The following is a 15,998-nucleotide window of genomic DNA, read 5'->3' on the forward strand; positions in this document are numbered from 1 at the left end:
CTACGACGCACGAGCTGCTGCCAGAGAGACGGATGGACCTGAGTTCACTTCACATCAGTTCTCAGCATGTCTCAGTTCAGGGTGAACTGTTGTAGTTACAGCATATACTTCAGGTTATTAGCTTATTTCTAGTCGGAGGGACTGTCACTCATGTCAGAAAGTTAGTAACTTTAGTAAATTATGGATCAGCGCTGACTCGAGACGCGAACCGTTTAGAACGATTCAGTCCGATTTGGTGAACTGGTTCGGTTCACTAAAAAGAACCGATTCAAAAGAATGATTCGTTCGCGAACCGGACATCACGGAGACGGAGCGATTGCTAACAAAGTTATTTATAGTAACTACTGAGTTGTGAGAGAGCTGTCAGCGCGAGTTTATTGTGTTTGTATCTGAGAGTTCTGAATAAACACTAGTCCCAGTCACGCCGAGTCCGTCTTCATCATTATTCTACCAACTTTGTAACACATGCAAAGTACCATTACAGCGAGATGAACGAGTTAGTAAGTTTGATTAAAGCATTATTTCTAGATGTTCCAATCATATGAATAGCGTCATTGACGCGCATTGAGTAACGTTACACAGCGCAAACAAAGACACAACAGCAGTAATCGAATGTAATCCAGTTTATTGTGGGGAAAGCTGGCTAGCCTAGCCGGATACGCTCACGCTTACCCCCCTTCTGCTTAATCTCACCCGCGTTTGGCTCCTCCGCTGTGGGCAGATGCAGTACTGGGGGTCGGGGATGTTGGAGGCCGAGCTTCGGCGTGCGTGAGGTTTATCTCTAAAGATGTGACTCTGCTGGTGTTGAGCAGAAACTCATGACTGTATGCACATTTAAGAACAGATAGACGAGACGAGGACGTACAAAAACACTGACTCACAAGATAGAAAACACCGTTCTGTCGGGAGAGAGCGAAGCCGCAGTGTGTGCACGAATAATAAATAATTAGCTACACATCAGAAATCAATTTCTGTTTTCATTTGTACATCCAAACATTGAGAAACTGCCAGCGTTCACTCGTTCACAACCCATGATCTCTCGAGCGTTTGCATGGGCGTGGCAGATTCTCTGGGCGGAGGAAAGGGAGGAAACCGTTCCTGCTTGGACGTCAAACCAGGAGACTTCAGGATTGGCTCGTCTGGCCTGTCATTTTCTCAAAGGCAGAGAAAGACAGCCAGAACTCGGTTTTACACCGATCAACATTTCTATCCACTTGGGGACAATATTCAGGCTAGGGGAACTCATATTAATGTTGAAATACCTCATAAAATGAAAATTTCATGCCATGGGACCTTTAATGAGTAAGAATGTGTTTAGAGTTTTGCAAAAAGAGTGGATGAGATTTGCAAACAGTGTCTTAACTACCTGAACTTGTTCAAGGTTTTGCCTACAAAGTGACTGATTTGACAAATGGGTTTAGGCCACTGAGCATTGGGTTCAGAGAATGGGGTTTAGTGTTTTAGCAATTGTGAAATACTGTAAAAAACCTTGGGAAACTTTTTTGAGAAAAAAAGAAAATGATTAATGTAATAAAACGAGTAGCCTACAATAGAAAATAATAATAATAACAATATTAATAATTATTATTATTATATAGACGGTGATGTCAACAAAAATATTCTTTTTTTATTGATGTCTACGTTTAAAATAGTGAATTATTATGTCAAACCTATATTCCCCCAACCCCCCGGTGGTATTTCGAAATACTAAAATAGATAAATAAATAAATCATACAAAATCAAAGAACTATTAAATTAAAAACCTTGGGAAACGTTTTGATCAGTGCAATAAAACGAGGAGCCTATAGGAAATTATTATTATTAATATTATTATTATTATATAGTCAAGGATTACAACTAAAATATTCTAATTATTTTTTATCGATGTCTATTATTCAAATTAATATAATTTAGAATTATTATTATTATTATATGGATAGGGAATGCAACAAAAATAAACGTATTATTTTTATCGATGTCTACGTTTAAAATAGTGAATTATTATGTCAAACCTATACCCCAGTAAAGAAACAAAGATTAATGCAGTAAATGTTAAAATAGCGGTACAGTAAGAGACATATTTCTCTCTTCTGACTGCCTCTCTATTTTTTCCTCTTTTTGAAAGTTGTGAAAACACTTTTTTGTGGAGTTTTTCTTTTGCTATTTGCTACCGCCTTCCGCTTCTGAGAAACCCGGAGATGTGAAATGGTTCCATAAAAAAAGAAGAAGAAAAAAGATAATTTCAACAACAAATAATAATAATTAAACAACAAGAAAACTCTATGAAAGGCATATTAAAGGGCAGCCCTGCTTGCTGAAGGACCTCGGGACGCCTTTACTGCGCATGCGCAAACCTCCACACACATACACACCACACACATTTCAAAACAATCATCGCATGACTTGAATCTCTTATAGAAACTCGCTGTACATTCAAAGAAAGTCCGTATGTAATCTCGACACACATTCATCGCTTCCTCTCTGTGAGCTCGAACACAAAGCGGGTGAGAGATTCGTTCAGTTTAATCTCTGTTTTTACTGTAAAATGATGCAGTTTTTTTAATAATAAATAATTCATATGTTCTCTTGCCATCAATATTTATGCAAAACTATCTATGTAAAATGATCCTCCTGATTATTCCGTTTCTAAAGACTTCATGTTCGGTTTATATACTTTATTTTGGTAATATATTTATTTAGATATTTATAATAAGTACATTCGACACTCACCGTTGATCATAATAACTGACAATAGAAACTAAATAAGTTGTATAAAAACGAAATTATTATCCTAAATGTTGAGTTTACAGTTGCCAAGTCACTTTAATACGTAATTAATACTGTAGTGTGTTAGTTTATTTAATATTTTGCTTTCGATTTTTTTATTTTTCGATGTTTTATTTATTTTTTGTGAAAGCTTTAGTAATTTTCTACTGTGCATTTGTTAATTTTACTGGGTTTCAATTTGTCTTTTATATATATTTATTTCCATTTTTGTACTTCTGTTTTAGCTTTATTTGAGTGAGTGAAAGCAATTGTAATAGTTTCAGTGTTATTTAATGATCCAGTCAGATTGATGTGTTTTATAATGAGCTGTTTTCTCCGCTCCACAAGGGCTGGATGTGTGATGGACACATACCTCAGTGTGAGTGATGATCAGTCTGATGCTGCCAGACAACAAGAGAGACACTATTACCTGCTGTCAGAGCTGCAGGCGCTCGTGAAGGACCTGCCCAGGTACACACACACACACACACACACCACACCTGTACCATGATGCTAGCTGAACAAACTCAGGGTTACAGGATTCGATCTGGGCAGATCCAAGGAAGTAAACGCTTGTCAATGGAGAGCGGCCAGACTCTCTGTACAAATGAAATGTATGAGAGTCTGGTAGGACCAGGGGCCTGTACCATGAAGCCGGTTTAGCTGGCTAGCCAGATATGTTTAAGCTTAGTTTAATGTGCCAATCCTGGGTTTTAGGTACCATTAAAGTGGTTTGGCTTTTAGCAGTGTTCATCTCCATAGTAACTTGCGCTCCACGGCTAACCTTCTCCAGGGCAGGTTATGTTCTGGATAAGACATCTCAAACTGAAATTGGACCAATCAGCTGTGAGTAAAGTGACACACCTCTGATGCAATAAAGTCACTCCCTCTGTTTCTATCCAAATTAAAGGTCACTATAGCAAATGTTTTTTAAAGACTAACGTGTCTGGCTTTTAACAATGCTTATTTATAATAATAATACTTTTGAATGATTTAGATATCATTTATGTAATTATACCCTTATATATTTTGGTTAATCAATCATTAATAGGCACTTAGTTAAAATTAATATTAATAGCCTATATAAATGTCATACAAATAAGCTTTAAAATCAATAAATAAAGCTATAAAAATGACTACATGTGATCTTAAATGTTCAATTTTCTCTATACGGCAACCAGGGACACAAGTCGGCAGCACAAGTTTCGAGCAAAATGAGAATGAAGCGCTTTTTTGCCGAATCTATTAGTTGAGATCATGAAGAAGCCTCTCCATGTTTGAGATGGCAGTATTGGTATATTTAAAAGCATACACTTTGAGGTTGAAATCGCCTTGTTTTTAGGAGATTCTAGCATGCAGCAGAGGCGTGTTTCTCTTTTGTTATTGTCCCGCCCTCTAAGGGAAGCGTGGCTCAGTGTTGCCAAGTCCGCTGTTTTTCATGTCCGCGGGTTGAAGCGACCCCAATTATGTGATATTTAGCCCCGGGAATGTGAATTTTAGTAGGCAACCATGCCAAAAAAACACATATTTTACCCCCTGAAATGCGATTTTTTTTTTTTACCGGAGAAGCCCCCCTGAAACGCGATTGGGCTTGTTTAGGGCTAGTTTTGAGTAGCAATTGTGCGGGTTTTGTTGTGAAAACCTGGCAACCCTGATAGCTGATACACGAGCAACGAGCAGCTGATACGAAGTGCCAACCTCCCAGATAACACAATGTCTGAAGCAGTAAAGAACCAACACGATCATCTTTCCCTTGTGCAGAAAGAGCGGGCTGAGTACAATGACATGACTGAAAATAAACATACATACAGGTCCTTGAAAGTGCTTGAATTTATTTTGTGCAAGAAGTTTTCTTGAAGAAATTCCATATTATTCTCTCCAGTCCGATAATGTGTTATTTCGCCAACACTTCGTGGACTATGCTTGATTTACGTTTGTTACTTGCATTTATGCATTACATTAAGTGTTTCCCGCGTGAGGTACGTTGTGTTGTACTTTGCCATGATGTTCACGTGCGCACAAAACCACTACGGTACCTCAGCGTTTCACAGACACACCGTGAAATATTGCAAAAATAGCCTGGTTACATGAGCCTATGCTCTTTTCAATAAAATCCATGCAAAAGTTAATATCAGATCATTTTAGAATACAGTATAGGATGTACCGAATATTCTTCAGTTTTATGCTAAACAGAAATATGACAAATAGAATATCAGACCTCTGTCATATGGCCAAAAGTAAAGTCCTTGAAAGGTTCTTGAATTTGAAGTTAACCAAGCTGTGGGAACGCTGTATTAACAACTATCCAAACTGTTTTAGACCTAAAAGAGCCTTTGTAGGCCTATGTTACCCTTAAATGTCAGAGAAAAGAACAGAATCTGAGATTTTTTTTTTTATAGAAAATTGTACTTTGCATATTATACTATAAAAACACATAATTATAGTTGATTTTAGTTTATCATAGTTGATCATGACGGTTATCACAGAATCCTGTTGAAAAGTCCCAATGCTACACAATGAAATCAATTCACCAAGTTTTATGTAGAAAACCAGCAAATAACAAATAAAAAGGTTTTATAAAAAGATAAAACGCACATATTTCAGCCTCTAAATCATTTTTAGTCAAAAAAGATACATTTCTGACATTTACAATGCACATTATCCTTTATTATTAATAGTATGCGGTCCGATTGTCACCATGCAGCTTTACAGGGGGTGTGGCTTATCTAAATGAGATGTAAATGAGCTCTATTGTCACTCCCAGCAGGTGAGAACAAAATCTTTAGAGGCAAATTTCTCCCTGTTAAGCTTTTTTGAGTGCCTACTTTCAAATGGCCACAACTTCTCCAAATATTATCAGATTTCCATGTGTTACACATCACTGGAAAGCTTGGAGACTACACTTTCAGAATATGTAAATAACTCAAAATGTCCCGGAACCGACTTGTGTCCCTACCTTCCGTGACTGGTCACATATATCAACTAAACTAGCTTCACAACTTTTACTTGCATTGACGTATAAGATATTTCTTTAAGTTATCCTCTTTCATAGACAGCTCTTTTCTTCCTGTCTATTTGTTTAAATTCTTAATATTTTTCAATCATGTAATATTCTGCAGAAGAGAGAAATGAATCTCAGTTTCACTGATCCACAGCGTGTGATTGGCTGTTCACTGCTGATGTCACAGCTAAACTCCTAAACTCAGTATGAAAGCCTGAGTTAACAGAGAAAGCTGATGATCAGCATCATGGGACCAACAAAGCCTGAATAGATTGGTTTGGTTTGTCAAAACTAATCCTGTAACCCTGAGTTTGTTAAACTACCATCATGGTACAGGCCCCATACTAGTCAACTAGAGTTTATGGAAAGTGTGACATCAGTAGTGAACAGCCAATCACATGCTTTTCAACACAGAGAACGTGTGATTGCTCTGGCATTCATGTGAAGTAGCCTTGATTGACATGTTTGGGTGAGTAAAGGCTTCAATGCCCTTAGATGGCGATTTTTCTTCTTTATAGCAGAAAAAGTTAGCCTGACGTCGTCATACTCAGATTCTAGTCAGAATATGAGTCTGCTCCTGCTCCATTGGGCTGTGATTATTAATATGTCCTCATTGTTGTCACTACTAGAGCAAGCTTCTGATTGGTTAACGCGGCGCGAATAATCGCCGAAGTTCAGAGTTTTCAACTCGCAAGATTCGCGCAAATGACCAAATGCCCGAAACGCTCAATCTGTGCCGCTGAATGTCTATTCACGTCTTTGCATTGGCTTAACATGTAAATCACTCGTGCTTAAAGCTGCACTATGTAACATTTTTTCAGTCAAATATCCAAAAACCACTAGGCCAGTGTTATATATTGTGTTCAGTTGAGTACTTACAATATCCCAAATGTGTCCAACTGTTTATAAATCGTGAGGTGCCATTTTACCCGAGGAACCGGGACGTGTGAGGGCGTGGCCTGTCGATGACATCATATCCGTGTTCCCCTCGGTTTGCGGTTTTATGCGATTCTGCGTTCAAACGTGACGTCATTAAACTACGCCTTTGTTTTGAACAGGCGACCTCTAGTGGACGGAGAAGTTACTTAGTGCAGCTATGTAATCCTGAAATCCTGGAATGTTTTCCTCCAAAATAATTATTTTCGATTTCGACTGAAGAAAGAAAGACATGGACATCTTGAATTAGATGGGGGCGAGGAAAATATCAGGAAATGTTAATTTTGAAGTGAACTAATCCTTTAAGTTAAAAATGAATCTAGTGTTATTATTGGTGGTGCCCTACCATGAACCTGCCCAACAGCAAACAGAACCAAACCGAACCGTGATATGAACCGAACCGTGGCATTGGTCAGGGTTTTTCCTACATTGAAAATTTTTTGCCGGCCGCCAAAGCTTTATTTGAGGAGTTGTTGTGATTTATGAGGGATGTAGAATAGATGACTGCGCTTGTAACTGAGTGACAGAGAGAACGATCAGAGCTCCTCCCCTGCTCGCACTCTCTCTGTCTTCAAAATAAGCATTCTTAGCTTTCTAATTTTTCACATATTACGTTAATCAAAATCAAAAGGAACCCATGTTGCACGTGGCGCTATCAGACGATGTTTTCCTTTCATTACCGCTGGGTGTGAAATGCGCTCAAAAAACATTGACTGATTCTCTGACCAGCTGACATAAAGCATACTTTCAATAAACGGGAAACAAATCGTGTCCAGTTATGAAGTGTTTTCTGTGTGTTGACAAATCTTTCACGATGTTCTAACAGACGGGATTCGCACACAACGCGTCTGCTAATGTCCGATTCGCAACCTGATGACTCCTTTGAACCGAATCATTTCAACGACTGGTTAGAACAACTGATCTGTCCAACACTGAACTCATGAATCAGTTTAATCATTTACTCAGAACACCTGAAATGAGAACACAAGTGTGCTTACACAATTTAGCAAGAGTGGGTGTAAGAGTTAGTTTTAATTATCCACAGTCTTTCAGCTTATTTATGTTCACAATGTGTAGTAAAATAAATAGCCTATAAATCACTTAGTTTAGACTGGAGTGAGGTGAACCCAGAACAAAGTTGTTGTTAGCTAGCTGATCATTTTATGAAATTGTATATGGCAGAAAATTAGGCTATTTGTTCATTTTCTAAATACTACTTTTTAATATTGATATGATTATATACCAAAACAATTATCAGTAAATAGTGTAAAAATGAGGAACAAAAACAAACATCAAGGTATCCCACATTAAAAAATACTATAGTATTTACTAGAGTAATTTTACTATACTATAGTATTTTTTCATGTGGGATTAAAATAAGATAAGCAAAAGTTACAAACTTTCTTTGAATTTATTTAAAATGTATTGTCAGTATTGCGCTTGCAGATCACGTGGGTAGGGTACTTATTTACTGTGCGTGCGTGTGTGTGTGTGTGTGTGTGTGTGTGTGTGTGTGTGTGTAAATGGATGACCATGTCTGTCAGCCACCACCGAAGACCATTTTTGACCCAGGAAAAACCCTGATTGGTGTATCGTTACTCCCCTACTAGCCAACCAAACTGGCCCCAGATCACATCGTATTGCATTGCATCACAACACGCTTCTGCAAATCTACATCATGTATATAATGTTCATCGATCCTTTGGCAGTCTAAACACTTTCCTCCATGTGTAAGTGGAGTAATAAACGTGTTTGTTTCAGCTCGTTTCAGCAGCGTCTGTCGTACACCACACTCAGCGATCTGGCCCAGGCGCTCATCGACGGGACGGTGTATGAAATCGTGCAAGGGCTGCTGGACATTCAACACCTGACGGAGAAAAACCTCTATAACCAGAGACAGAAACTACACAGTGAACACAGAGGTGTGTGTGTGTGAGTGTTTCAGGCCATACACTGCAAAAAATGCTTTTCTTACTTAGTATTTTTGTCTTGTTTTCAGTCCAGATATCTAAAAAATCTTACGTTAAGACAAGCAAAAGTTTTTGTCTTGTTTTGGGGGAAAATAACTCAACATTAAAGCTACACTGTGTAACTTTTTTAGTTTATTCTTAGCTAAAAACACTTAGTTCTTTCAAAAATATATGTGCTTATTAATGTATATTTACTTCTTTCAAGTAATAAAGTATTCTCGTAAGCCATTGAAAATACATACGGGTGAGGGTTCGAATGCGGGTCGCCATGTTGCCCCTCCATCTTGAAAGTACATTGGTCAAAGAGTATCATACCCGTAAATTCAAGCTTCACCTTTCGCGTTTTAACACTCGATGGCACCGTGTCCAATGTGGACGAGGTCGAACTGGAAGCCATATTAATCTTGGACTAAATCGGCCACCGTAGGAGTTAAAACGAAATCGGAATTGAGAGGAACAGAAACTAATATTCACTGGATGGTCATATACCTTTTCACCACTAGATGGGGGAAAATATCACACAGTGTAGCTTTAAAGGAGTTTTTGCTTAAAATAAGCAAAATAATCTTGTTTTCTGTTTGAATTAAGATTATTTTGCTGGCCGGTTATTGTTTTTGGGGAAAATAACTCAAAATTAAGGGAGTTTTTGCTTAAAATAAGCCAAATAATCTGCCAATGGTGTAAGCAAAATAATCTTGTTTTCTGTTTGAATTAAGATTATTTTGCTTACCCCATTGGCAGATTATTTTTCTTATTTTAATCAAAAACTCCCTTAATTTTGAGTTATTTCCCCCAAAACAAGACAAAAACTTTTGCTTGTCTAGTAAATGCTTCTTAATGTAAGATTTTTTAGATATTTGGACTGAAAACAAGACAAAAATACTAAGTAAGAAAAGCTTTTTTTGCAGTCTACTGAAAGCAAGCAGTGTGTGATTGGTCTGTCTGTCTGTTTCAGCACTCAAGCAGGATTTGGTTCGAAAACACAAACAGGCTCTGCAGACGTGCAAGTCTCATAATTTGGCCGTTCTGAAAACCGGCCAGCGAGGCGAAAATGAGGTAAGATGGACTGTTGGTGTCTTTATGGAGTCCCACAGCAAACACTGTCTGACTGTCATCGTTCCAGGCTCTTGATCAGCGAGTGAAAGAGGAGCAGAGGATGATGGACGAGAAGATCGTGGTTGAAATGGACCTGAAGGTTCGGGATCAGCAGAACACGCTGGAGAAAGCAGGCGTACCGGGATTCTACATCACCACCAACCCGCAGGTCACGGTCTTCACACGGCTAACAAAAACATGTTGGGCGACATGGACTTAAAGGGTTAGTTCACCCAAAAATGAAAATTCTGTCATTAATTACTCACCCTCATGTCGTTCGACACCCGTCAGACCTCCGTTCATATTAGGAACACAAATGAAGATATTTTAGTGTAAAGCTGATGCTGAGAAAGGCTTCAGATAGGCCTCCATTGGCATTCAGTACATTTACTCTCCCAAGACCCATAAAAGGCACTAAAAACGTTGTTACAAAGTCCATCTCACCACAGTGACTCTACAATAATTTTACGATGCGACCACAATAGTTTTTGCCTCCACGACGCATGCGCGAGAATGACGTAGCGCCGGCATTCGGGAATCCATGAAATGCACACTTAAGCCCGATTTTGAGCACTACGCCGAGACCTAAAGCACGATCAATGTAGAATCCAACAGCTTAGACACGCGCGTCTTCCTCTGCTTGTAAACTAATCTCTTCTGGGTCATGTGTCCGAGCGCCGGATCTGCGTCATATTCTCGCGCATGCGTCGTGGAGGCACACACAGAAGACAAGAAGAGGTTGAATAAAGTCGTTATTTTGATTTTTTTTGGCGCACAAAAATTATTGTCGTCGCATTGTAAAATTACTGTAGAGTCACTGTGGTGAGATGGACTTTGTAACGACGTTTTTAGTGCCTTTTATGGGTCTTGTGAGTGTAAATGTACTGAATGCCAATGGAGGCCTATCTGAAGCCTTTCTCAGCATCAGCTTTACACTAAAATATCTTCATTTGTGTCTGAAGATGAACGGAGGTCTGACGGGTGTCCAACGACATGAGAGTGAGTAATTAATGACAGAATTTTCATTTTTGGGTGAACTAACCCTTTAAAAATTGATCTCAATATTTTCTGGTATTTGGGTCAATGACAAATAAGATAAAAAAATAATAATTTTAAGCAAAAGAGTTTTAAAATGCATTTTATGTCCAAAAAATGTATGGTGTTGATTCAATGTAAAGTCCCTTTCCCTTTTCTATGTATTGCCCTTTTAGTCCAATTCATATAAATGGACACTTTTCTATGTGTTCAGAACACAATTTTCCATAAGGAGTTTTTATTTGTATAAATTATGTAATGGTTTACATTTATATTTCTTACTTCATTTTGCAATTGCAGTGGGAATTTTATACTTTTAAATGTAAATTTGCTGGTCGCACCCCCTGAAAAATGTAGGTCTTTGAAACACCACAACTCAAAAAGTCAATTGAATTTAAAAAAAATTAAAGAGTATCATATAAAGGAAATATTGTAGATCAATTTGATATAAGACATGTATTTATTTTTTAATTTTTTTTAGAAAAATGCTGAATTCAGACACCAAAAATACATGTCATGTCATTGACCCATTTATTGCGATAATGATATCAATGACCCTATAATTTAAGTACCATTCCCCGTGATTGTAGCCGTCATCAAATAGGCTCCTATAATAAAAGAATTTCATAAAAGAATAAAAAAAACAGTAAATATCCAAACACCAGCCTTTTCAGACATGGAAAAAATTGCAGATATACTTTTCTTCTGTAAAAGTTCAGGTAGTGTTTAAACAGGGTTCAGGGTTCTTAACTTAGCCAGAAGTTCTGAGAACGCTCTCTGTCAGCTGTGTTACTCCTTTTCTGCATCGTTTTCTTTGTGTGTGTCACAGGAGGTGATGATGCAGATGAACCTGCTGGAACTGATCCTGAAGCTGCAGCAGAAAGAGACTGTTTCTGGATCTCTGCCTTGAGCAGCTGAAGACATGGTTTCTGATGGTTTCTGAAAGACTCGAGCCGAGCTTCACAGTTGAATGTGAATGTTTGGATTACAGTAGGACCTGTAAAAATCTCTTTTTGTTGACATTTATTTGATGATGATGGGCTGGAATGGTCTATAACATCACCCTGGACAAGACAAAATGCCCACCTGAACTTTCCGTTTGACATTAAATATAGTTTTGTAAATGTATATGAACCTCGTCGGCAAGCATTCAGGGCACTGGTATGATTTGTTTATTATGTGAAGCAGCTGTATTATAAAGAATTGACGTCTGTGTTGTTTGATTTAATTTCTTTGAACAGGATTTGAATTATTAAATCACAGATCAAGCTTGACCGGCTGCTTTGCTTTATTGAAAAAGTGTTTAAAGATGTTGGGAGAATTTTAAACCAATTGATTTTTAGGCAATGAGATGATGGCGTTTTATTACTCAGCAGACGAGTAAGGTCTTGACTGTACTCTTATGATTTATGACTTCTGTTTTCTTGTTTTTTCACCAGAGTAAGTGATGGAATGATGAGATGCGTTTGCATCATGGACATGAAAGAAAGGCTGTGTTTTGAATCGCATACTACTGTACTATTCTTACTATTGTTTCTACAGTATATATTATGTATACTGAGCATAGAGACACACGCCCACACCGGGGGGGAAACAATCCAACGCTCTCCATTGACTATGCATTGCGTGAAGCCGCCTCCTTGTCATTTCGGACTTGTAACAAAAAACAGAACAATGTCTAAAGCGGATATGTGACAAGGTATACAGCGAACAAGCTAAAAAACACAGAAATACGTTTTTATAAGCCGTTGACCCAAAAAAACGAGTATTTAAGGAGACAAAAGTGGATAAAGGCAATAAAACGTGAAACATCAGCAGGAAGAATGGGTCAATTTTGGGATCCTGACACTCAGTATGCGTATGTGTGCAGTAAACATTTTGTCACTGTTAAGTCAAATATCCAAATGTTAGTTTTATATATTATATTTCCTGTCGCTGATTACGTTCCCCTCCATTGGGCGTAGTTCTCAGTGTAATATAACACTCTCGCTACTTTTGTGTCCTTATAAGCTTGTTTTTTGGGTCATCAGCTTATAAAAACTTCTGGGCGTTTGGTTCTGGGTTTTGTTTAGCTTGTTTGCTGTACACTTTGTCACATATCCGCTTTTAGACATTGTTCTGTTTTTTGTTATAAGTCAAAAATTACAAGGAGGCGGCTTCACGCAATGCAAAGTCAATGGAGACGGTTTGATTTCACCCCCCCCGGTGGGCGTGGTCTTCAGGTTATGACACGTGTCGCTCTGTCTCTATAGAATGTGAATTTTCTATATGCATGAAATGCATGTATGACCTTCCATTTCCAGTTTGAGGAATGAACCCGGAAATAATTAGGGGCCTATTGTATTCATTGGCCTTCTTTTTCTTCCTCTTCTGCTGCCGCTCTTCAGTCTATGGCAGCCCATAGAGCCGCTTGTGGGAAAGTTATGACATTTGGCGTACTGATAGAGGACAGTCTGATCTGTCACTGTGGCAAATTTGGAGTCTCTAACTCAATCCCTCTAGCGCCACCACCTGTCCAAATCTTGACTTATTTTGTGCTAATAACTTTTGAACCCTAAAGGCAAGAAACTTGGCTCAAGATGATTCGATTACATTAGATTTTCCATCATGAAAATATTTCCACCATTTTTAATTCTCAGAAAAACCTACTTTTTCGAACTCCTCTTAGGCCGTTTCACCGATTTTCACAAATAGACAAATTGAATCGGATCATCTTCAGACCTTGCAGACAAAAGTTATGGAATTCTAGTTGATCCGTACAACCGTTCTCGAATAACGCGCCAACGAATTTGACAAAGAGCACGCCAAAATGGACATGAGGCTAATCTCCGCAGCGCTTTAGCGTATTCTGACCCAACTTGGTGTGTGTTATGACAACCATGAGCTGAGTCTACCTGCGCTGTTTCGGCACAGTGCCACTTAGTGGTCAGGAGATATGAGATATTTAGATTCGGTGTAGCATGCCGAGTCGAACGATACCCAATTTTCCCATATCGGACATTTTGAGTGTCGGCCATTTTGAATTTAGCTGTAAAATGGTATATTTATGAAATGCGGTATGTTTCTTCGGCACTATGCCCTGACAGTACTTAAAAAGTATTGGGGCAGTGCCTCCTTGTGGTTAAACTTTATAATGAAATTTCCAAAAATGCTAATAACTGAGCATATTATGTGAAATTTCTATATGCATGAAATGCATGTATGACCTTCCATTTCCAGTTTGACGCGTGAACCTGGAATTTATTAGGGGCCTATTGTATTCATTGTCCTTCTTCTTATGCTTCCTCTTCCTCTTCTGCTGCCGCTCTTGAGTCTATGGCAGCCCATAGAGCCGCTTGTGGGAAAGTTATGACATTTGGCACACTGATAGAGAACAGTCCGATCTGTCACCGTGGCAAATTTGGAGTCTCTAACTCAATCCCTCTAGCACCACCACCTGTCCAAAGCTTGACTTACTTTTGTGCTAATAACTTTTGAACCATAAGGGCTAGAAACTTGGCTCAAGATGATTCGATTACATTTTGAATTCTCAGAAAAACCTACTTTTTCGAACTCCTCCTAGGCCGTTGCTCCGATTTTCACGAATTGACAAATTGAATCAGATCATCTTCAGACCTTGCAGACAAAAGTTATGGTAATCAAGTTGATTCGTCAAACCGTTCTCGAATAACGCGCCAACGAATTTGACAAAGAGCACGCCAAAATAGACGTGAGGCTAATCTCCGCAGCGCTTTAGCGTATTCTGACCCAACTTGGTGTGTGTTATGACAACCATGAGCTGAGTCTACCTGCGCTGTTTCGGCACAGTGCCACCTAGTGGTCAGGAGATATGAGATATTTAGATTCGGTGTAGCATGCCGAGTCGAACGATACCCAATTTTCCCATATCGGACATTTTGAGTGTCGGCCATTTTGAATTTAGCCGTAAAATGGTATATTTATGAAATTCGGCATGTGTCTTCGGCACCATGCCCTGACAGTACTTATAAAGTTTCAGGGCAGTGTCACCTTGTAGTCAAACGTTGTAATGAAATTTACAAAAAATGCTACTAACTTTTGATTATGATCGAACTCCTCCTAGACCATTTGTCCAATTTTCACCAAAATCGAATTGTATCATCTTCAGACCATGCTGACAAAAAGTTTGTCGATAGACGGAAACGTTTTTGTTTTCCGCCACAACAAAGTTGAGGCATGATGCCAAAATGACTTAACATGTGTCATTGTCACTCACTCTGACCACAACACATCAATTTGGTCACAGCGCCACCTATTGGTCGAAAGTGATAGACAATTAAATCATTGCTAGTGACTATATTCATTATTTTTCAGGCATTTTTCCTAAACTCATCTTAACATGTCTTTATTTTGGTCTGATGCCCAGCCGTGCTGGCATGACTTCGTTGTGCTTGGCCCCTTAATTGCTGCTTGCAGAGGCACCTATTGAAACCGTTAGATTTCTTATTATTATTCCGCCATTGAAGTCTATGGCAGCCCATAGAACCGTTTGCGGGAAAGTTATGAAATTTGGCACACAGATAGAGGACTGGTCCAACATTAACCACACCAATTTTGGAGTCTTTAAAACAATCCCTTTAGCGCCACCACCTGTCCAAAGTTTCACTTATTTTTTTATGCTAATAACTTTTGAACCATAAGTGCTAGAAACAAAATTGCACCCTATGACATAAATTTCCATCATGATAGTTTTCCCGCCATTTTGAATTTTCCGAAAAACCTCCTTTTTCGAACTCCTCCTAGGCCGTTGCTCTGATTTTCACAAAAAATTAACCAGATCATCTTCAGACTGTGCTGACAAAAATGTATGGAATTCAAGTTGATTCGTCATATAGTTTTTGATAAATGCGCGAACAACTTTTACGTAGTGGTTGCGAAAATACGCTTTATCTCTTCAACGCTTTATCGTATACAAACCAAACTTGGTACATGTCATCACAAGCATGACCTAAGGCAACATGCAGCGTTTCGGCGCAGCGCCACCTACAGGTCCGGAGATACGGAAAATTGCTATTCTTGCTTATAACTTCTGAACTCCTTAGATTCGGGACATCATGCCGAGTCGACTGATATCCAATTTTACCAAATCGGCCATTTTGGCTGTCAGACATTTTGAATTATGTGCTAAAATGCTGTATTTTATGAACTCATGAACAGATTGTTACGAAACTCGGTAT

At 38.6% G+C, this 15,998-nt stretch overlaps 1 protein-coding gene across 1 annotated transcript; it reads left to right on the plus strand.

The window, feature by feature from the left end:
• The first annotated feature begins 2,344 nt into the window (after positions 1 to 2,344).
• dgcr6 (DiGeorge syndrome critical region gene 6) lies at positions 2,345 to 12,077 on the plus strand. Its single transcript, XM_079827831.1, has 6 exons — positions 2,345 to 2,504; positions 3,115 to 3,237; positions 8,465 to 8,625; positions 9,629 to 9,729; positions 9,797 to 9,937; positions 11,633 to 12,077. The coding sequence occupies exons 2-6, from the start codon at positions 3,128 to 3,130 to the stop codon at positions 11,711 to 11,713; spliced, it is 594 nt and encodes a 197-aa protein (XP_079683957.1). The 5' UTR covers positions 2,345 to 2,504; positions 3,115 to 3,127; the 3' UTR covers positions 11,714 to 12,077.
• Positions 12,078 to 15,998: the final 3,921 nt, after the last annotated feature.

This window comes from Gobio gobio (assembly GCF_949357685.1).
Source record: "Gobio gobio genome assembly, chromosome: 10".
In the NCBI taxonomy this organism is placed as follows: domain Eukaryota; kingdom Metazoa; phylum Chordata; class Actinopteri; order Cypriniformes; family Gobionidae; genus Gobio; species Gobio gobio.

What these genes read in the sequence shown, in the direction of transcription:
- dgcr6 (XM_079827831.1), top strand. Translation starts at nt 3,128, where the DNA reads ATGGACACATACCTCAGTGTGAGTGATGATCAGTCTGATGCTGCCAGA. An exon ending in CTCGTGAAGGACCTGCCCAG is followed by an intron (nt 3,238 to 8,464) that starts GTACACACACAC and finishes TGTTTGTTTCAG; the next exon opens with CTCGTTTCAGCAGCGTCTGT. An exon ending in ACTACACAGTGAACACAGAG is followed by an intron (nt 8,626 to 9,628) that starts GTGTGTGTGTGT and finishes TGTCTGTTTCAG; the next exon opens with CACTCAAGCAGGATTTGGTT.